The 21,579-nt window shown below is 47.7% G+C and overlaps 1 protein-coding gene across 2 annotated transcripts in view; it reads right to left on the reverse strand.

Moving 5' to 3' along the window:
- Positions 1 to 17,388: 17,388 nt before the first annotated feature.
- Positions 17,389 to 21,579, reverse strand: part of MAML1 (mastermind like transcriptional coactivator 1) — a 62,060-nt gene continuing 57,869 nt past the window's right edge. For both annotated transcript variants that reach the window (XM_043467009.1, XM_043467010.1), the window contains exon 5: positions 17,389 to 20,854. In XM_043467009.1, coding sequence (XP_043322944.1) covers positions 19,875 to 20,854 — 980 coding nt within the window. In that variant the 3' untranslated portion in view covers positions 17,389 to 19,874. The remainder of the gene's footprint in view (positions 20,855 to 21,579) is intronic.

A 21,579-nucleotide genomic window follows, 5' to 3' on the forward strand; every position in this document is an offset into this window, starting at 1 on the left:
CAGCATGTCAGGCTTCCCTGTCCTTCACTATCTCCTGGATAGTCCACTGAGTCAGTGATGCTATCTAACCATACCATCCTCTGCCACCCTCTTCAGCTTTTGTCTTCAATCTTTCCCAGCATCAGGGTCTTTTCCAGTGAGTCAGCTCTTTGCATCAAATGGCCAAAGTATTGGGGCTTCAGCATCAGTCCTTCCAATGAATATTCAAGGTTGATTTCCTTTAGGATAGATTGGTTTGATTTCCTTGGAGTCCAAGGGACTCTCAACAGTCTTCTCCAACACCACAATTCGAAAGCATCAGTTCTTCAGTGCTCAACCTTCTTTATGGTCCAACACTTACATTCGTACATGACTACTGGCAAAACCATAGCTTTGACTAGATGGAACTTTGTCAGCAAGGTGATGTCTCTGCTTTTGGATACGTCTAGGTTTGTCATAGCTTTTCTTCCAAGGAGCGAGCATCTTTTAACTTCATGGCTGCAGTCACCATCTGCAGTGATTTTGGAACCCACGAAAAGAAAAATCTGTCACTGATTCTACTTTTTCCCTTTCTATTTGCCATGAAGTGTTGAGACCAGATGCCATGATCTTAGTTTTTTGTTTTTTTTTTTAATGTTGAGCTTTAAGCTAGCTTTTTTGTCTTTCGTCTTTCACCCCCATCAAGAGGCTCTTGAGCTCCTCTTTGCTTTCTGCCATTAGTGGTATCACCTACATATATGAAGTTGTTGATATTTCTTCTAGCAATATTGATTCCAGCTTGTGATGCATCCAATCCGGCATTTTGCACAATGTAATCTGGATAGAAGTTAAATAAGCAGGTTAACAATATACACCTGTGTCATACTCCTTTCCTAATTTTGAACCAGTCAGTTGTTCCATGTAAGGTTTTAACAGCTGCTTCTTGACCCACATACAGGAGACAGGTAAGGTGCACTGGTATTCTCATATCTTTAAGAATTTTCCACAGTTTGTTGTGATCCACACAGATGATGAAAATGTTCTAAAACTGAATTGTGGTGAAGTTTGAACAAGTCAGTAAATTTACCAAAAATATTGAATTTCACACTTAAGATAGGTGAATGTTATAGTATGTAAATTATACCTCAGTAAAATTACTTTTAAAAAACAGTACAAAGAGAGGAGCTTCCCAGGTGGGCCAGTGGCTTAGACGCCACTCTTCCACCACAGGGGGTGCAGGTTCCATCCCTGGTGAGGGAACTAATACCCTACATGGTGTGCAGCTTGGCCAAAGCATTCAAAAAAAAAATAGTACAAAGGATGCTTGTAAACGCTTCCCGTAGCTTCTTCAAAAGTTAGCATGTTACATAACAACATAGACTAACATTGATCCAAGACTGACATCAACCAAATTTCAGCATGTTGTTCCATAACATCCTTTTTCTGGACCAGGATCGTGTGTCCTCCAGTCTGAGCCATCAGGATGGGTCCTCAGATCTTTTATCAGGTCAGCACTGTTGTAGAATGTGAGTTCTTTTGTAGATGACCCTCAGTTTGGATTTTCTGATTACATGATTAGACTGAGGTTATTCTTTTGGGCAAGAATGCCACAGAAGTGGTGTGTGTCCACAATTCTCATCAGAACCCTAAGCCTTACACACAAAGAAATAACATTCAGGATGATGTCACATCTTGCTCTCGACTTAACCCACTTGTTCCCAGCTCGTGCTCTATACTTAGATTCACGGCTCACAGTTCATGGCTCTGAACTTGGCCCTTCTCAGCGTGATTCTGTTTGGGCACCTGGGGTCCCTTACGCACCCGCAGGGTCTCTGAGCACCCTCCCCTGGCAACCTTGTCCCTCTCTGTTTTCCTTGTTGGATTTCTGTCTCCCTGCCCTTCCAGGAGAACCTGGGAGGAGATGACTGTCCTCTGCCTGGTCCCCAAGCCCTGCCCCCGTGTTGTAGATGCTCAAAGAAACACAACTAACTGTGAATGAGCAAGTGAGTGACTACCCAGTTGGCCTGGCTGCCTTCCCTCTATTCTCCCCCGGGAAACCATGGAACTTTCCACCATCTCTACAGTTTTATCTTTCCACGCCATGTGATTGGAATCATACTGTATGTAGCCTTTTCAGAGGGGCTTCTCTCACTTAGTAATATGCATTTAAAGCTCCTCCATGTCTTTTCATGACTTAATAGCTCACTTATTTTCAGTGCTGAATTATATTCCATTGTCTGGGTGTACCACAGTTTATTTATCCATTCACTACTGAAGGACATCTTGGTCGTGTTCAAGTTTCAGCAACTGTGAACAAAACTGCTGTAAACATCTATTCTATGTGCAGGTCTTTGCATAGATGTAAGTTCTCAGCTCATGTTGGTAAATACCAAAGACTGTGATTGCTGGACTGTATGGTAAGAGTCTATTTAATAAGAAACGAGCCAGCTGTTTTCCAAAGCAGCTGTACCATTCTGCATACCCACCAGCAATGGATGAGGGTTCCTGTTGTTCCACATCTTTGCCAGCATTTATCGGTGTCAGCATTCTGGATTTTGGCCATTCCAGAGGATGTGCAGTGGTATCTTGTCATTTTAATTTGCATTTCCTTGATGACATATGATGTGGAACCTCTTTTCATATGCTTATTTGCCATCTGTGTGTCCTCTGATGAGGTGTGTGTTAAGGTCTCTTGACTTTTTTTAAAAATTGAATTGTTTTCTTATTGTTGCATTTTAAGTTCTTGGTATACTTTGGGTAATAATCCTTTATCAGATGTATCAGATGACTAGCCTTTTCTACAAATGCTGCTGGGACACAAGGACATACAGAGGTGCATAAGCAAACTTGCATTCATATCTCACACATATCTGAGAAGTTGGTCAACATGGATCATATTCTTAATTGTAAAGCCTAAAGCAATAAAAGTTTCTTGAAGAAAACACAGGAGAAAGACTTTGAGACCTTGGCTTAGGTAAAAGTTTCTTAGAACAAACACCAGTGATCCATAAGGGGAAAAGAATGAATTAAACTTCATCAAAATTTAAATTTTTTGCTCAAACGTACTACTAGAATTAAAAGGCAATCCATAGACTCAGGGAAAATATTTGCAAACATATGTTTGATGAAGGACCTGTAACCAGAATATATAAAGTACTCTCATGGGATCGCATGTAATGTTTAAAGATATTGGATCACTATTGGATCACTATTAGTTATAGAGACCCAAAACAAATATAATATTTTAAGTCAATTATATTAAAAAAAAAAAACTTTCTCATCTTGATAGCAAGAACATTTTTCTGGGTAAATTGGGTGGACCCCTTCCGGAAAGGCTGGAGGAAACCCTGGCCGTGCATTGCAGCTTTCACGAGGGGACTGGCCTTGACTTCAGTCAGTAGGTTCTGGGTCTGAGAACTAACTAAGGTCTGGAAATGGGATAAGGGATTATGAATTTTCCTGGGGCAGCTAACCTGGCTTTCTGCTTGTCCACCTTTCTTGGCTGCAGCTGTCAAGCGGTCCATCTCTCCTGTCACATTGTTCTGTGAGCTGCTCCTCCAGATCCCAGCATCCTGGTCTTGCTGAGCATCATGGTCATCAGTGACACTTGGTTTCTGACACTTCTGTGCTGCCATCTAACCTCTTTCATTTCTTATCATTTCTGTCTTTCCCATGGAACCCAGTTCTATAATGTCACTTCCTGTCCCCCATCGCAGACTGCAGAAGATGGCCACTATGGGCTTTTGAGCAATGCTTATGCCCCCATCACTAGAGCATCATTGTTGCCTTGGTAAATGTCATGCTCTAAGGAAAGAGGGGTACATAGTCTTGGGTCTTTGAGAACAGTGGGATACAGAACTGATTTAACACTGACATCCAGGGACCCGAAGCACCATCACTGACTTCCTTCTTGGAGCAGGGGGGAACTTAGGAGTCAGGTGACAATTCAAGCATACTCTGGCTTCCCAAATAGAGTCCCAGCCCGGGTCTATTTCACATGAACCACTGGGTCCAAGACCCCTGAGTCATTTCCCTGGTTCCTGCATGCTTCATTAGCGTGGTTACATGAGGTGGTTGGCAGTGTATGAGAAACAGCTAACAGTCCTGAGACTGATGTCCTTGCAACCTGCTTGGACTGGCATCTGGGAACTTGGATTTGGGGAGGGTTCCCACCACTAACTAATAAAAATGGCTCACAGTGTCAAAATTGTTTGGGTTTATGTTGAACACCTGCTTTCTTTTTGGGAGCCTGAGATTATGATACATGCCTGTGTGACCTGCCACCAACAGAAACCTTGGTGCTGAGTCTCTTATGAGTTTCCCCAGCTGGCAACTTTCCACATGCGTTTGTCATCATTGCTGGGAAAATTAAGCAAATCCTGTGTGTCTCCATTGACAAGAGACTTGGCAGCTTGAGTCGTGAGTCCTTCTATTGATGACATGGTGTGACTTGACCTGGTGAGCAGGAGGCGTTGAGCACATCAAGGCTCTGGTAAGGCGCAGGCACTCCGGAGGTCGGGGGCTTGTCCCCTTGGCGAGGTCACCAGGCAGTGGCCTCTCAGACATCCCCTTGGAGCTAAATACAGGCTATTGCATTGTGCCCCTGCTATCATGATAAAAGGAGGAGAAAACTTGGGTTGTGGAGGCAGCGTGTTCCGTACGTGGGGACCCTGCAGACACACACACACCAGGTGACACAGAGGCTCGGCCGTGAGTGGGGCCCTGGGGAGAAGAGGCTCGGGGGTGAGCGGGGCCCCGGGGAGGAGAGGCTCGGCCGTGAGTGGGGCTCCGGGGAGGAAACGCCTTGGCAGCAGGGCAAGGAGATCGCTGCTTGGTCCACAAGACTAGGCAGGTCCCCGAGACTACAGGACCTGTAGCCGACACAGAGATGTCAAGTGTTTCTGGGAGTCCCAGAAGGAGTCCTAGTGCACACCCTCAGGTCGTTTACTCACTAAGTCACGTCCGACTGCTTTGTGTCTCCATGGACTGTAGCCTGCCATGCTCCCCTATCCGTGGGATTTTGCAGGCAAGAATACTGGAGTGGGTTGCCATTTCTTTCTCCAGGGTATCTTCCCAACCCAGGGATTGAACCCATGTCTCCTGCATCGGCAGGAGGATTCTTTCCCACTGAGCCACCAGGGAAGCCCATTCTCCTACCTTACCTTATTGTCCAAGTTTGGTAACTTTCACACTGACGTCTTTAATCCACTTGGAATTACTTTGCTTTTTATGTCAGATGGGGGTTGCATTTTTGCCCCCAAACTTTTTTTAACATAATTTTATACTTAAAGCTTGCAAAGAAGAATACAAAGAATTTCAATATAGCCTTAACCCAGGTTTCTATTGTTTTACTATATTTAGCTGTCTCTGGTCTCTCTCTCTCTCTCCATACCCACAGGCACACACAGAGACATACACACACACATATTTTCTTTCTGAGCCATTTGAGGATAATTTGCATACAAAATAGCCCTTTGTTCATCAATGCTTCTGTGTGTATGAATATTCTCTTATACAGCTGGAGTACAATGAGCAAAATGAGGAAATTAACATTAGGGCAATCAGCTTCCCTGGTGGCTCGGGGTAAAGAATCCACCTGTCAATGCGGAAGATGCAGATTTGATACCCAGTCCAGGAAGACCCCCTGGAGAGGAAATGGCAACCCACTTTAATATTCTTACCTGGAAAACCCCATGTGCAGAGGAGCCTGGCAAGCTACAGTCCAGGAGGTCACAAAAAGTTGGACACAATTTAGTGACTGAACAACAACAGTTGTCAGTATACACAAATATTGAATCATTATGTTGTTACACTTGAAACTAATATAATGTTATGTCAATTATATCTTAATTTTTAAAAGGTCAGTATCATTATCTAATCAATAACACCTTAATCAAATGTTGCCAGTTGTCCCAATAGTATTTTGTTATTTCTTTATTTGGCTGCGTCAGTCTCAGTTGAGCCAACTGGAATATCTTTGAACTTTATTGGAGCGTGTGGGATCTAGTTCCTTGACCAAGGATTGAACCCAGGCCCCCAACACTGGGAGCGTGGAATCTTAGCCACTGGACTACAAGGGAAGTCCCCCAATACTGTTTTTATGGACTCCAAGATTACATGTTGGGTTCAGCTGTCCAAAGTCCTCAGTCTCTTTTAGTATGGAACAGTTTACGAGTCCATGTCTCTTTCTTGGTCTTGCATGATCACAGGTCACTTATTTTGCAGAAACCCCCCTATCTGGGTTTATCTGAGGATTGTAACTGATGGCGCACTTTGGGCAGGAATGTCAGAGAAGGGGTGTCCTCAGCACCTCAGTGATGTCAGTCTGGTGATGTTTACCTGTGCTGTTAGCATGGTGTCTGCTGTTTTCTCTATGAGAACTGCAAGAACTCTCAGCCCACACACCCTGGAGAAAATCGTCACCCTAAAGGACCTTGCCCAAACTCAGCTTGAGGCTGTGCCCATCCTGGGATGACCCAGTCCCCTTGAGTGCCAGGAAAAGCTCTAGGCTGACACAAGAATTTATCATTTGTTCCAGCCAACACCTAAAGTTAGACTCCTGATTTCCCTGTTCTTAGAATATTTATTTTAAAAAATCTACAATTGTAAGAACTTCCTCTTTCCGTTTAAGATGTGTTTATATCTCTTACATCCCAGGAGTGTCTTTCTCAAGGAGTGTCATCCCCTTGAAATCTCATAATCAGGAAGACAGGGGCCTCTTCTACCAGTCTTTGGGAGACAGAGAAAATCTAACTTCAATAGTACCAGTTAGCAGACATGAATGGCCTGATCACTTTGACACTGGCCGATTTTCTTACCTGCTTTTTGTAATTTTTCACTTCCTGGATGCTGCTGAAGTCCTCGCTCTGTTACCTTCCCTTCTTGTTGTCTGACTTTGTTTATCTTTTTCTTTAACATTTTTCCCCCATTGAGGTAAGTATTTTTGTAGAGCCAGATTTTGAGAATATGTAAAAACTCCTGTTTCTTCTCCAACTTTCACCCCCCTATTTTAACAAGTATTAGTGATTCTTGCCTGAAGATGGTGGTCAAATATGATTTTCTAATTCCATCATTCTTTTTACCTTTATTACTAAGAAAGAACTTCCCCTTCTTCTCTATTTATTTACTTATCTGAATCATTGTGAACTCAAATTCTTAAACTAAAAATAAACTTTTATTTTACTTAATGGGTTATAATATTTTATTGCCATTATTTATTTTGATGTACATATTGTCCAAGATTTGGCCGGTGGGTATGCCTTCAAAGGGGCTTCCCAGGGGGCACTAGTGGTAAAGAACCTGCCTGCCAAAGCAGGAGACTTAAGAAACCTGGATTTGATCCCTGGGTCAGGAAGATCCCCTGGAGAAGGAAATGCAACCCGCCCCAGTGTTCTTGCCTGGACAATCCCATGAAAAGAGGAGCCTGGAGGGCTACAGTTCACAGGGTTGCAAAGAGCCAGACATGACTGAAGTGACTGAGCATGCACAGACGGCACGTATGCCTTCAAACTGGCTTCTGTATCCTTTTGACTTGTTCACATCTTCCTTTAGCATGTCCTTGTTTCCTATCACAGTAAGATTCTCAGAATGCATCTAAGTACTTTCCTCATTCCAGCACTGGAATCAGCCATTCCTCCAAGGACAAGAAGACCTATTCTTCTTAATGGACAATGGTATTTAGAAACCAAAGTCTGGACCCAGGCACGCTCACTGCTACTGCGGCATCATTGTGTCTAGGCCTTCTTGGCGGAAAAGACTGGGAAAGAGATGTATGTATACACACACACATATACACAGGGCGTGTGTGTGTATAAATATATACAATGTGTATATGCATATTTGTGTGTGTGTGTGTGTATATATGTAAACACATACACACAGAGTGATGCATATATTTACCTATATCTCTATGTTAAAAACCATGAGTTTACACTGACAGTTTTTAATCTAAAACCACAGGGTTCATTCTATCCTTCCTCCTTTCCATAACTCCAAATTTCACCAACAGTAAAAAATCTAGCTCCCATCACCCAAAATGTTATTTACATACTTGCACAGGCAAGAGTTCCAGAACTGCTAACTTTTGCCTCCAGAAACCTACAAGCTGGAGCTGCGTATTTGTCTAGTTTTCTCTTTGTCTTCAGCCTGAGGGCTTGTACTCCAAATGATATATGTTTGAAATACTATTTGGTCCATGTGTTTCTCATCCTTATTGACTTTATTTATTCTCTCTCTTTCTTTTTGATTTTTGAGAATATAAAAACATTCACAAATTTCCAAAAGTCTGCTCCGAGAAGGGTCTCTGCTTCCTTCCCGTTCCTGTAGTCTTTCCATGCCATCACTTCCACGCCACACTCCCCTTCAGTTTCTGCCTTGTCTGCCCTGTGGTTTTCTCTCTTTCTTCCTTTGTTTTTTTGCATATATGAGTATGCAAATTTTCTTATTTCCTCTTTTTTCTTACACAAAAGGTAACATACTAGATATACTCTTCTGCACTTTGCCTTCTTTCCTAATGAAATACAGTGAAACATCCTGGATAGCATGCTGAACCAGTTCATAGAGCTCTTCCTCATTCTTTCTTGCTGCTGTTGGTGACCCCATTGTGAGTGTTAGAGTTTATCCAATGATCCTGCTGCATGGGCAGGTAGGGTCACTCCAATATTTTGCCTTTACTGCTGAAGCTTCAGTGAATAAGTGTTTTCAATATAATGATTTTATAAAATTTAATTTTTATGAATACCCAATACATTCACCTGATTGAAATGTAAAAGCCAGCTACCTTTATAATATATCGATACTGATTTCAACATTAGCACTAACACGACTTTTTGATGACATTCACCAAAATTCCCCACCTGGCAGTTTTAAGAGAGCTTAAAATCACTTAGAAGGAAAAATCCCACGACAATGAATATGTTAGTTTCCCAGAAGCCGCATGCATGTGTTGAGAGGCTACAGTGATGGGAAATGACTGTTATTCCAGTGGGTTCTTCTAGAGATGGAAGGAGACCTGTTTTGGGCCACAGAAGCCTTTGAAATGCTTAAACCTTCCCTCACTCCATACCATCCCATGCGCATGGAGTGAGTTTCTCAGAAACAGAGGATTTGGGTGCTAGTGGTTTCCTGGGGATTGGGCCTGGAAACATCAGTTGTAAACACAGGAGAGCTGGGCAGGTCACAGAGCGTCTTGAGCTGTGATGTGGTTGCGGCCAAGGCTCCAATTGCCCCAGAGAGGGCCCTGGGACTGGAAAGGCCTTCAAAGTGGTCCCAAACTGAGGCAAGCTGGGTGGGCCTTTGCATTCCCGACATGGACCAGGCACTGTGCACGGGCGGCCCTGGGGCCGGACAGCTCCCTTACCAAGGTGATTCCCGAGGAAGGGATGATGCTAGCATGTGCCCATGGCAGCACTGCCGAGGGGCCCCTGGTCCAAAGTGACGTGAAATGCATTCTGCAGGGGCAGGGCACACACTTGGCCCCACTCACCTGCAGGACTGGCAGAGTCATACCTGGACTTTGTGTCCATTCCAGGAGTCCACAGCTGGTGCCAAGGATATAAACAACAAAGACACAGAAGCTGTCACAGACCGGACAGACTCAAGAGACCTGACAACTCATTGCAGTGTGACTCTGCGTGGGGTCCCGGAACAGGGCATACCCATTTACTGAAATGTGAATGAACCTGTCCATTAGTTAACAGTCTTTGTTTCAATATAAATTTCTGTGTTTTAATAATTGTACTGTTGTTATAAAATATATTAACATATGGGGCAACTGGGTGAAGGAAAGGCATGTAAGCATTCTTTGCACTATTTAAAACAGGTCTTAGTTGAGGCACACAGGGTCTTAACTGCGTCATAAGGGTTCACGCCACAGGGCACCAGAGAGTGTGGTGTGCAGACTCAGCTGCTTGGTGGCGTGTGGGATCTTAGTTCCCCAACAAGGGATTGAACCTGCATCTCCGGCATTGTAAGACAGTTTTTTTTTTGTTTTTTTTTAAGACTTATTTATTTATTTTGGCTGCGATGGTCTTTGTTGCTGTTCACGGGCTTTTCTCTAGCTGTGGCGAGCAGGGGCTACTCTTTGCTGCAGTGCTCAGACTGCTCACTGCAGGGGCCTCTAGCACAGGCTCTAGGAGTGCGGCTGTAAGCAGCTGTGGCGCATGGGCTCAGTAGCTGGGGCCTGGGCTCAGTTGCTCTGAGACATGTGGGGGTCTTCCTGGACCAGGGGTTGAAGCCTCGGCCTCTGCATTGGCAGGCAGATTCTTAACCATTTGACCACCAGGGAAGTCCCCTTTGCATTGCTTAAAAAAACAAAACTTTATTGAGGTATATAATTTATATACCAGAATATTCATCCATTCAAAATGAACAATTCAGTGATTTTTAGTAAATTTACCCATTTGTGCAAGCATCATAATGTGATTTTAGAACATTTTTATCTCCCCGTAAAGATCCCAGCTCCAGGCCACCGCTGATCTGTTTTCTGGACATTTCATATAAAGGGAACCATACAATATGTGGTTTTTCGGGTCTGCCACAGCTTCGCAAAATGTTTTTAGGTCTTTGTATTGTTTCTCAGTTCTTTTTGTAAGTTTGAAATGATTTAAAAATGAAAAGCAAGGAGGGCAAGGTGGGGGAGGAAGGAAAGAAAAGGTGACTGTCTGCCCCTCTCCAGCATGGAAGGGGCCCACATGCCACCAAAGTGGCTGGCTGGTCTCCTCGAGGGATGCGTTGACTCACAGGCTTGGCATTGGTCTCTGTCACTGGCAGGGTGTCATTCAGCAGTGACAGAGCTAAAGAAGCCTTGGTGAGTTGGGGCAATGCTGCTGGGATCATGCGGAGCCCCCCACTGGTCATGATAGCTTGTTTATTCATAAGCCCCTTTTCGCAGCACCGGGGTGGCTGACAGCAGAAGCCGGTGGATGTTCGTTGCTGCTGAAGTTTGAACTCAACATGACTGAGTTCGCAGCCGTCCAAGTCTTCTGCCAGGGACTGTCTGCTGTTTGTAGGGACCGCTGGATTAAATCAGCATATGTGAGGGAGACCAGCACCCCTGCATACAGCCCATGGACTTCTCCAGTCAGAATACTGGAGAGGGGTAGCCTTTCTCTTCTCCAGGGGATCTTCCCAACCCAGGGATCGAACTGGGGTCTCCTGCATTGCAGGCGGATTCTTTACCAGCTGAGCTATGAGGGAAGCCCAAGAACACTGGAGGGGGTAGCCTACCCCTTCTCCAGCAGATCTTCCCGACCCAGGAATCAAACCGGGGTCTCCTGCATTGCAGGAGGATTCTTTACCAGCTGAGACACCAGGGAAGCCATAAGGCTTTTAGGGTGGCGCTAATCTCAACTTTTCCCTCCAGAATGCAACATTACTTTTTATGCTCTCTTTGCTGGGAGAAGCAATTTCCAAGGCTTTCACTTGGCCAATGGGAGGGTTCTGTAACGATCAGGTGTGTCCGTTCTGATTGAATATCGGGGCTAGGGAAGCAGAGAGGTGGGTCTGCGGCCCCAGTGGTTCCATTGTGAGTTAGACCTGGGCTCGGACTCTGCTTCCTGTCTCGCTCTTACTCCCCTAACCTAATAAGAGTCATGAAGACACTCAGCATCCACAGATGTCACTGTCAGCTCAGACTTCGTATCCAAGTGACCTAAAACAATTTAGGTATTCTTCTTCCTTGGGGTATGGTTCTCTGAGTAAATGGCTATAACTCCCATTGGGAAGGACAGGGAGAATCACTGTATCACTCACAGCAACGGCTGCTTGTCTGGAAACTGGGCAACGTCTTGTGACTTTTGGGACAGCTTCCCTCAGCCACCCAATCAATGACCCATTGTTGAGTCCTTCTGCTTGTATAGAGGAAGCCAACCCCTTGCCAGCTGCTTAGCTAATCATCCCTGGGTACACTATGATCCACTAACAGCTCCCTGGCTTTCTGCGGGTTGGGTCCTCCAAGCTGGCTGCTCGTTCACTAGCTGTTCACATCTGGCTTCTGCAGGTCCGTGCTGCCAGCTGGCCCTACTGCTCTGGGACCCCCATGATGCCATTACTATCAGGGAACCTGGTTCTATTACATCTTCTGCTCAGTCTCGGCCTCGGAGGGACGGCTGTCCACCATCCCTTCTCTTAAGGGCTTCTCCTAAGCGCCACCTGGTTCCTCTCTTCTTGGTAAATGGGATGTCCTCTGGATCCTCTTGCAGAATGTAACTAGCTGCTAGATTTCGAGGCCCATCCCAAATAGAGCCCGTCCACTCGAGCACACCCTTCACAGAGGACGTGGACCTTACTCTCCTGCTTGCTGCAGCAGCTACTGCATTCCTACTTCCCTGAGCACGGGCCATGGCTTTCTCAAGGCCCCCAAGAGCCCTTCCAGGGGCCTGTTAGCATGTTTCCTGGGAGTGCAGCACCCAGTGTAAGTCGTCTTCGTTACAACAGGGCAGTCCTACATGGATGAAGCCCTCCCTAGACGGACTTGCTGTTAGCACCACCTTGCCCACACCCCACTCTTTTTGGTCCCACAAACCCCGCTCCTGCTTATCCATCTTGGCGAGGTCCCTGAGTGCCTCTGGAATATGCCTTTCCTCTCTTGGCAGGCCCAGCTTCCCCAGTCAGGTTATTACATAACCCTCATCATTGGTCCAGTGGCCAGGAGGGAAGTAGAAAGAGGCTTGCGCATGATTTTTAAGCAAGAGAAAGTACCAACCCTTAAGAGGGAGGAGCAGGCTGTGTTTGTGGGCCTCGAGGTTGCAGTGGGACCTGGACTTCCAAGACTGTCTAGGGCATCAATCAGATGTTCCCCTCCCAGGTGTCAGGGTCCCTCTCCTTCCTAACAATGACAGTAACCTTTGTGTAGCAGATTTGGTGGGCTGAAAGTTCAACCTGCACTTTTAACCCCCAAGTCCTGGCCTGACCTCCTCAGTCTATCCGCCCTTCTCAGAGCCTGCCAAACAGGCCCTTTGATTTCTTAAGTTGGTGCTTAGTCACCCTTAGCTGGTCAGTCTTTCTTCAATGCACTGGTGATGGCCCCTGGGAATAATCCCCTGACACCATAGTCCTTTTAAAATTTTTATTTTGATTAAGAAGACTTAACATGCCCTCTTAAAATTTTAAGTGTATAATACAGCGTTCTTGATTGTTGTTACAGAGATCTCTAGAGTTTCTTCGTCTTGCTTCGTTGAAACATTTCACCCATTGGTTAGCATTTCCCGTCCTCCAGCCCCTGGCACCACCATTCAGCTCTGATTCTGTGAATCTGACTATTTAAATGCCTCATGTAAGTGTCATCTTTTTTTTATATCTTGGGTTTCCCAGGTGGCACTAGAGGTCAAGAACCTGCCGGACAGTGCAGGAGACATAAGAGATGTGGGTTCAATCCCTGGGTCAGGAGGATCCCCTGGGGGGGGACATGGCAACCCACTCCAGGGGCGTTTGTACCCCCATGAGGGCCAGGTTCCAGATGGGGGCTGCCCGAGTAGGGGGTAGAGCCCCAGGCAAGGAAGGCAGCTCCCTTCCACTGCGGGTAGTTTCCAGACAGACACAGCTGAGAGCCGGCAGCAGCCAGCATTCCCGGCATTTGGTGAAAGGAGCCCCTCAGTCCTAAAGAGGTGGCTGGGCTCACATCATCTGTGGTAGCAGGACTGGGCTCAGACAGTCTTGCTCTCTTGTTCTAATATTCCTGTAACACCATGGCAGGGCTAAAATGATGGATGGATGGAGAGGGGAGCCAAAGAGTAGGTTGGACAGGTTCAACAGAAGGAATGAGAGGCAGCGGAGTTTAAGACAAGTCATCTTTTACTGCACAAGCAAGGGTCCAGAAGAAGAAATGGCACAGGGGAGATATGGCTAATAGCGGAGATTTGGACTTTCTTACTATTTGGGGGCAAGGACCCCCTGGTCTCTAACTCCCATGGTAACATGACAGAGTAGGAAGGGCAGTAACATATACAGCTCTTGACTCTGAAGAGGACTGTATGTGGTCGGGCTTCACCCTGTGTTATACAAAAGGAGTACCTAAGAAAGTATACAACCAGTGTAGAGTCTTAAGACTCAAGATGGTGGTGGTCAGCAGTGATAAATTCATAGGTAGAGCAGTAAGCACGCACCTCAGCGGCATCAAGTGGAGCTAGCTCCTTCACAATTTAAGAACACGGAATCGCAGCTTTTCTTTCCGTAACCTGGAGAAGTTCTGCTTTCCAGATACGAACGGAGCCTTCTGCTTGGGCTTCCGGTGCGGACGTGACAGCCCCGTGTGCGGCACACCTGTTGGCCAGGACCCGCAGCGTCACCTGCAGCAGGGTGACCCTGCCCAGCCCCGCCAGGCAGAAGAGGGCTCCAGAACCCCTCACCACCTCATCACGGTGCAGCTGGTGTATTTGCTGCCATGTCTGTTTTTGCGGTAGATGGCCTCTCCTTTTTCTCTCACGGTTACCTGAGTTTGCATTCCAGGACACTGATATCAAGGTGGATCCATGTGTCCTGTCCTTGTCATGCTGGATTCCATTTTGAGTGAGGGTCTGAAGCTATTTTTTTTTTCCAAGTTTCATGAAATAGTCTGCATGTACCAACTAGGGTCTGCAGCCCTGCTTATTGCAACCATTTAGAGGGAAAATTATCTGAAAAGTGGCAGATGCATCATCAGCTTGAAGACCAAAAGGGAAATGTCCAGTAAGGCAAATTGATCCCACGTGCAGATCTGTTTCTAAAACATCAGCCACCATTCCGTGTGTCAGTCCTGGAGTGCCTGGAGCTTTTAGTTGGTGAGTCTTGGAGCAAGTTCACAGGCAACCATCATTTTGCATCTTGCAACAGCGGTACAGCTACATTGCCACTTCCATGCCCTCATCAGCTGACTGGCCTTAAGGCTGACTGATAAAGACGCGAATGATGCAGAAGTCTAACCCCAGGAGAGAGCACAGTACCCTAAGGGAACTTCAGCATCTCCTTAGGCTGGACTGGCAAAGACCCCGGAGTAGCACAGGCCTCCGGATGCTGCAGTGCTGGGGGCACCTGGAGAGGGACGGTTTTTAAGTGAACATTTTTTAGGCACCTGTTGAGTTTGCTCTCTCTGCACTCCTTTCCTGTTACCAGCACCCTCTTCCTTTGGGGAGGGGCTTCCCAAGTGGCACTGGAGGTAAAGAACCCACCCGCCAAAGCAGGAGACATAAGACATAGGTTCGATCCCCGGGTGGGGAAGACCCCCGGAGGAGGGCATGGCAACCCACTTCAGGATTCTCGCTGGAGAATCCCCTGGACAGAGGAGCCTGGTGGGCCATAGTGCATGGGGTTGCAGAGCTGGGCGCGACTGACGCGCCGCAGCACAGCGCCTCTGGGGAACTTCGTTTCCCGTTTCACGGGCCATGACGTGCACTTCCCCAGCTCTCACTGGCTCCTGTGGGCACCCGCCTCAGTCAGCTACCCCCGTCGAGGGGCCTGCCCTGCCCGCACATCTCAAGTCTCTCAGGCCTCCCTCAACCCCTCCCTCCCGGGAGCCCCAGCACGATCTTATCACTGCTTTAGTCCCTTCCTGACAATTTATTATTTGAAACCAGTCACCCGTTTATGACCCCGCTTCCACCTACTGCGAGAAGTCCCCGCACAGGGCCCTGTCCTGCACTGCCTGCTCCTGACAGAGCCCGGCCAGGCCCAGCGCGTGCTCACAGCAGGTGAGCGAGCCTGCCTCCGCTCTCCCAGCGTGCGTGGGAAGGCGGCTGGGCCGCAGAGGCCGGAACTGCCTGACCCTTGGCACTCCTGAGGCCTAGCTTGTTCAGCAGCTCCTTTGATTCTGGGAGTTACCTAGGAACCTAAAAAGCAGGGTGGGGGCAGGGAATTTTCAGGGTTTTATTAGCCAGTTTTTCTGTCTGCACCCAACAGAAGCTTGATAAAACTGCACTCGAAGTTACTATGTTCAAAGCCTTCCCCAATAGCGGGGGGCAGCTGCTCGGGACAGGAAGTCGTCTTGGCACTCTGCGACGACTCGGGGTGGGGAAGGGTGGGATGGGGGGGTGGTAGGGAGGCGCAAGGTGGGGGGGAGTACGTGTATACTTAAGAGCTGGTTCGGGGCGTCCCAGGGGGCTCAGTGGGTAAGAATCTGCCTGCCAAGCAGCAGACATGGCTTCGATCCCTGGTCTGGAAAGATCCCCTGGAGAAGGAAATGGCAACTGCAGTATTCCTGCTTGGGAAACCCCATAGACTGGTGGGCTACAGTCCATGGGTTGCAAAGAGTCAGACGCAACTTAGTGTCTAAACAGCGGCAGCAGCATAGCTCATTCACGCTGTTTTACAGCAGAAACCAACACTGTAAACCAGTTATCCTCCAATTAAAATTTTTTAAAAACCTTCTGAATATTTAAAATAACTAATAAATAAATACATATATTGTATCTCATCAAGTGGAAGTATGGCAACTTCCTAAGTAATCTTTGTCAGATTCTCCTAGTTTTCTGCGGTTACAAACAACACTACCAGGAACACCACTGTTATCACCTTTTTCTGCACCTGGACTTATGTTCAAGGATGACTTCTCAGGGTTGGAACTGCTGGGGTGGACAGATGGCATGAGCACTTTAAAGGAGCTTACTACCTTTTTCAAAATTTCTTCCCACAGAAAGAGCTGTACACCAGCCCACCTCATCATGCTGCAGTGAGCACTTTCACTTACCTTTGTTGATCTGACCAGCACAATCACCTCACTTTGATTCTATTTTGGACTTCTCCGACCACTAAAGAGAGGGAACCCCCTGCCCCCACGCACGTCCTGTGCATTCTCAGCCAAGACTTTATGGGTCTTATATTCTTCCCTTCCCTGTGCCCTATATACATGGCTTCATCAGAGTAACCAAGCCTTTTAATTCCATCACAGGACAGGCTTCCTCCCTGAAGGCTGCTCTCTCCGGCTCTTCTGAGCGCTTCAGCCTCTCCAGGCCTGACCCTCTTCCAGCCTGTGGCTGAGTGGGAGGTCACTGACGAGACGCACGTTCCAGGCTCCTGGCGTGTCTCCGTTTGAGGCCCTTCACAGTGTGGCACCAACAGGAGTGAGGGGTGAACGTGCCAGAGCACACGCATCCCCACAGTAAAAAGCGAAGCTAAACAAGACCCAGAGAACTGCACTGACAGTAAACCTCGGGGTTTTAAGTAAAACATCTGAACTGCTAAGGACCTAAAGTGTCCTTGAGTTATCTGGTTTCCTCTCATTAGACATAGGACATGGATGAGCCACAGGGGAGAGACCGGCGGCCCTGGGTGATGTCAGTGCTAATTTTCTATCTATCATCAAGAAGTAAAAGTCACTCTGAGGGAAACCAAACCAAACACCCCCACCACCAATGTCCGTTAAGCAAGCAGCTAAATCACAAGACTGCCGAACCAAGCGGCTGTGCACGGCCCACCGCCTACCTTGCTGGCACGGCCATGTGAAGTAAAGCACATGGGCAGTTTCCATACTAGCAAAATACTTTTATTATTTTATAGTGATAAAACAGGAAAGTAAAGATTTCTTTTTGGTGTATACCAGAGTTAAGGAAGTAAAAGAATAAGGGAATTAATAGAATTTTTATGTACTTTGATGACAGTAAAAAGTTAACAATACCAACTGTTTGCCATAAAACTTATAGCCCCCCAAACACATATATAAAGGATCATAGTTTTAAAATCTATAAAAGTAAAAAATATACAGTCAGAAGCTCTAACACTTACTCCATCTTTAATATAAAATTGTAAACATTTATTTACACAAAGCAAGTGTGTATAACAAAAGTCCGAGCACCCTTTTCTTTTGAGTCATGGCTCCTGGAAGATGGGGTTTGCACTGAAGTGGAGTTGTCTCCTTCCCTGACTACCCAAAAACCAGATTCATAAATAAAGCCACTGGCAGCTCCCAGGGGACCCCAAGCATCACATTATTGCTCTGACACTGCAGCAGGAGAGAGGCCTGCTGTCTGTCTAGGTGGCCCCAGGACTGAGGCAGGGGCAGCCCTCCCCACAAGGCGGGCAGAGGTGTGAGTGCCGAGGACAGAGGCGAGCGGCAGCCAGAGGGAGACCGGGAGAGGAGCAGGCACCCACCACCAGCCTCCAGCCCGCTGTTTTTGGTAAAAAAAAAAAAAAAACCCACTGAAGTCACCCTCTTCCCCTTCAGACCGGGGAACTCACTCGGAGGGCGGCGTCTTCACTGGCTTTATGATTCATCCCTTTCTCTGAGCTATATTCAGCCTCTGGGGAAGGCCGGGAGGGCGATAAAGGGAAATGGCCCTAACGCCACTCATGGTGGCAAATGGCTACTAGAGAAGACCTGAGGGTCCACGCACCCCCATGAAAGGCACTGCTGGTGCAAAGTAACGACCAATGTGTGCACAACCCTTCATCCCCTCAACGCCACTCAAGCTGGTTGTGTGAGCATTTTTCTTGGCTCAATTCTTTACATATGATACTCTTTGAATTACCCATTTTGAAACTCCAGGGAAATAAAAATGGGGTTGTGATTTCGCCAGAGATCATTCTGCATATAAGCCACTCTTTTCAGTGTACTATTTTCCCTCCAATATTCCATTTGAAAGAGTTTCACCCTATGCTTACCATTTTGCTTTTGCTGTATTGAAGTGCTCTCTCCGTCTTCACTCTCCACGAACAGCCCACAGGTAATACTACGTGGACTCTTAGCTTAGTCAAGACCTAAACAGTCATAGACCTTAAAAGAGAAATTCACTTGAATTTTGAGAAAGGATGTATTAGTGTTACAAAGCAATTCTCTCTAAAAAGTGCAAGTCATCTGAAGAGGCAGTGGCAGCAGCAGTAGAATGGAGTGGGACCCCTTCCTCTGGCCTGTGTCCTTGTTTCTCCTTCCCCCGAACTTCTGTTTTCTGGGGAGGGGATACCCACCTCCTTACAATGCTAGGGTTCCCTGGGGAATTCGAATGACTCTTTTCCTCTCCAATCTAGTAAATTAGTGCCATAATGAGGTTTTCCACTTGGGCTGGAGAAATAAAGAACAGGAGGCAGAAAGAACGGTTATGGGATATGAAGATAGGGTGAAGGAAAAGACATCTGTGCACAACTCAACAATGATCACCTTCCTAACACACTAAATACGCGTCTCCAGAGGAAATGCAAAAGGTGGGAAGTCACAACAGAAGAGACACAGGAACTCCAGTTTGCATTTCAGCCTTTAGCCTGGGGTCCTGCTCTGAAAACACGGGAGGAAGGATTCCTCAGCCCAGGTCCTCCTAAATGCCAAGCTGGAAGAACAGCATTCTGGGAGAAGGCAGGGCTGCTGTAACGACCACATCTCTGCCACTAGCTCTGCTCCTCACGGCATCCTGTTCCTTTTTGGCACATGCAATTTTCCAGTGAGCCTCCCTCTGTCCTGAAAGCTGACAAAGAGCAGGAATAAAAAAGGCTCTTAATCAAAAGGAAACCCTAAGTTTCCAATGCCACTTATGGATTTTAACCACCTACCCTAATCTGTTTTAAAACCTTAAAACCTTTAAAAAATCTTTTCTATGCTACAAATTGCAAATAGTTCCGCTATAAAGTTTCAACAAAAATCTGTCCCAACACTGGGCCAAGTGGAGAAATCTTGGATTAGATCAAAATGATAGCACAGATTTTTATAAACCTGGCATCGTGGGGTTTTACTTTTGGTTTTTTGGTCTTCTGGATAAAAAACCACCTGTAGAACCCTGTCCTGCTGTTCCAACCCCAGACAGTGACACCAGCAGATGGGGTGGGGCCAGCCCAACATACCAACTGCTGGCTGGGAGCTGTGGGCCCCGCGGGCTCCGGGAGGACCAGGCCTCAGCTCCGTGGCTCCAGCTCTGCCCAGCTCCCTGGGCTGCGGGCTTTTGGTCCAAAGTAGTTACTCTTTCTTGAATCTGAGAACAAAAATATAGGCTGTATGAACACTGAAAACACCACAAATCCTCCTGCTACTGAGGCCCAAGGAGGTCGTCCAGATCGTTCATCCACTCCTCGGAAGTCCTGTTCTTCAGCAGGGAGTCGATCAGGTCGGCGTCCCCAGCCATGCTGGCCAGCCCGCCGCTGCCCGGCTGCCCGCTGTAGGCGAAGGGCAGCTCCTGGCCTGTGGTCCGCACGGGGTAGGCCTGAGCACAGTGCAGGCCTGCCCGGCCGCCCATGGCTGGGGCAGGGCTCTGGCTGAAGGCCCCCAGCTCAGGCCCCGCCGGGCTCAGGCCTGACAAGCCCGGCTGCGGGGCTCCCTGGGGAGGTGCCGGGGCAGGGCCACTGGTCCTCTGCTGTGCGTTCCCAGCGGGTAGCATGGGCCCTGCCACAGCTGCTGAGCTCATGGGGGCCATGGGCCTGCTGGGCATCGCCTGCGAGAACTGCGGGCTGGACATTTTCAGGTGGGCCTGCTGCAGGTGGAAACTGGAAGCCGCAGTGAACGGGCTTACGGTGCTGTTTCCTGGGGGCTGGCCGCTCAGGCTTGGCATTCCCTGATGTTGCCATGTGGAATTCTGGCTTCCCATGGCTGCTGATACCCTTGGGACCTGTGGCTTAGTTAAACCCGAGTTCAGAGTCCCCTTACTGTGCTGCTGGGAGAGACCAGAGCTCCCCAGAGAGTTCTGTCCATAGGCAGCTGAAACCGAGGTGTTCTGGCCCACGCTGGTCTGCCGTGGAATGTGGGCATGTCCGTTGGTGGCCTGTGGTGGAGGCTGGGCAACTATCTGGGTTATGCCGGAAGTCATGCCATAGAGGCTGCTCTGTGGCATGCTTTGGGAGCCAGTGAACTGAGCCACACTCCGGTCCTGCTGGCCTGAGTTTGAGGGGAGAGAAGAAACCGAAGTGTGTCCAGGGCCCATCGGCATCAGATTTCCAGCCTGAGGGAACACTCGAGGACAGCTGGAGTTAGATGGACCCAAGTTGTTCACGCCAGGCATGGCAGAAGAGGACCCTAGAAGACAGAGGAAATTCTGTCAGCCAAGCCAGCATTTCTTCATCACCACTATGGAGATACATCTAAGAACCAAGCAGCAACTGCTATCCTACAGGCATGAAAGGCAAAGTCAGTGCTCTGATACCTCACCAGATACCTCACGATCAGTGGAACCTTAATGAAGAGAGCCCTGGGGGCCACAGGTTCCCCACAGGGTGGAATGGAGGCCCGTCTGGAGCAATAAGGAGATTAAGACAGGTATATTAAAATTAAAAAAAAAAAAAAAAAGGCACAGAGGAAGGGGCAAACTCTGTGGCTAAGACATGGGGAGAGTGTCTGGGATAAAAGGAAGAGATGGTCCTGGCCAGATTCAGAGGAGCTGCAGCCCCCATATGAAGAGACAGGGTTGTAGAGCCGCAGGGTAACTGGACTGTGATTGGCTTAGACCAAGCTGGCCAGGGACTGACAGGATCACTCGGATGAGGCCCACACAATGCGGTACTGCGGGGTGGGGAGGGAGGCAATCAGAAGACGTGTGCTGAGCATCCGCTCTGTGGCGGAGGCCATGCTGGGGAGACAGAGGCCCTGTCCTCGGGGAACCTGCTACGTGGGGCTCTGTCTAAAGCCTCCGGTGCACGGTGGCAGCACTGAGGTGTTTCTGTGTGTGCAGGAGAGGGGTTGTCCAGCAGCTGGCCATGACCGAGTACACTTTGTTTCTCCTCTTCTGCTTTCCCTTAGCACCT

The sequence above is a fragment of the Cervus canadensis genome, chromosome 4 (genome assembly GCF_019320065.1).
Source record: "Cervus canadensis isolate Bull #8, Minnesota chromosome 4, ASM1932006v1, whole genome shotgun sequence".
NCBI classification, from domain to species: Eukaryota; Metazoa; Chordata; class Mammalia; order Artiodactyla; family Cervidae; genus Cervus; species Cervus canadensis.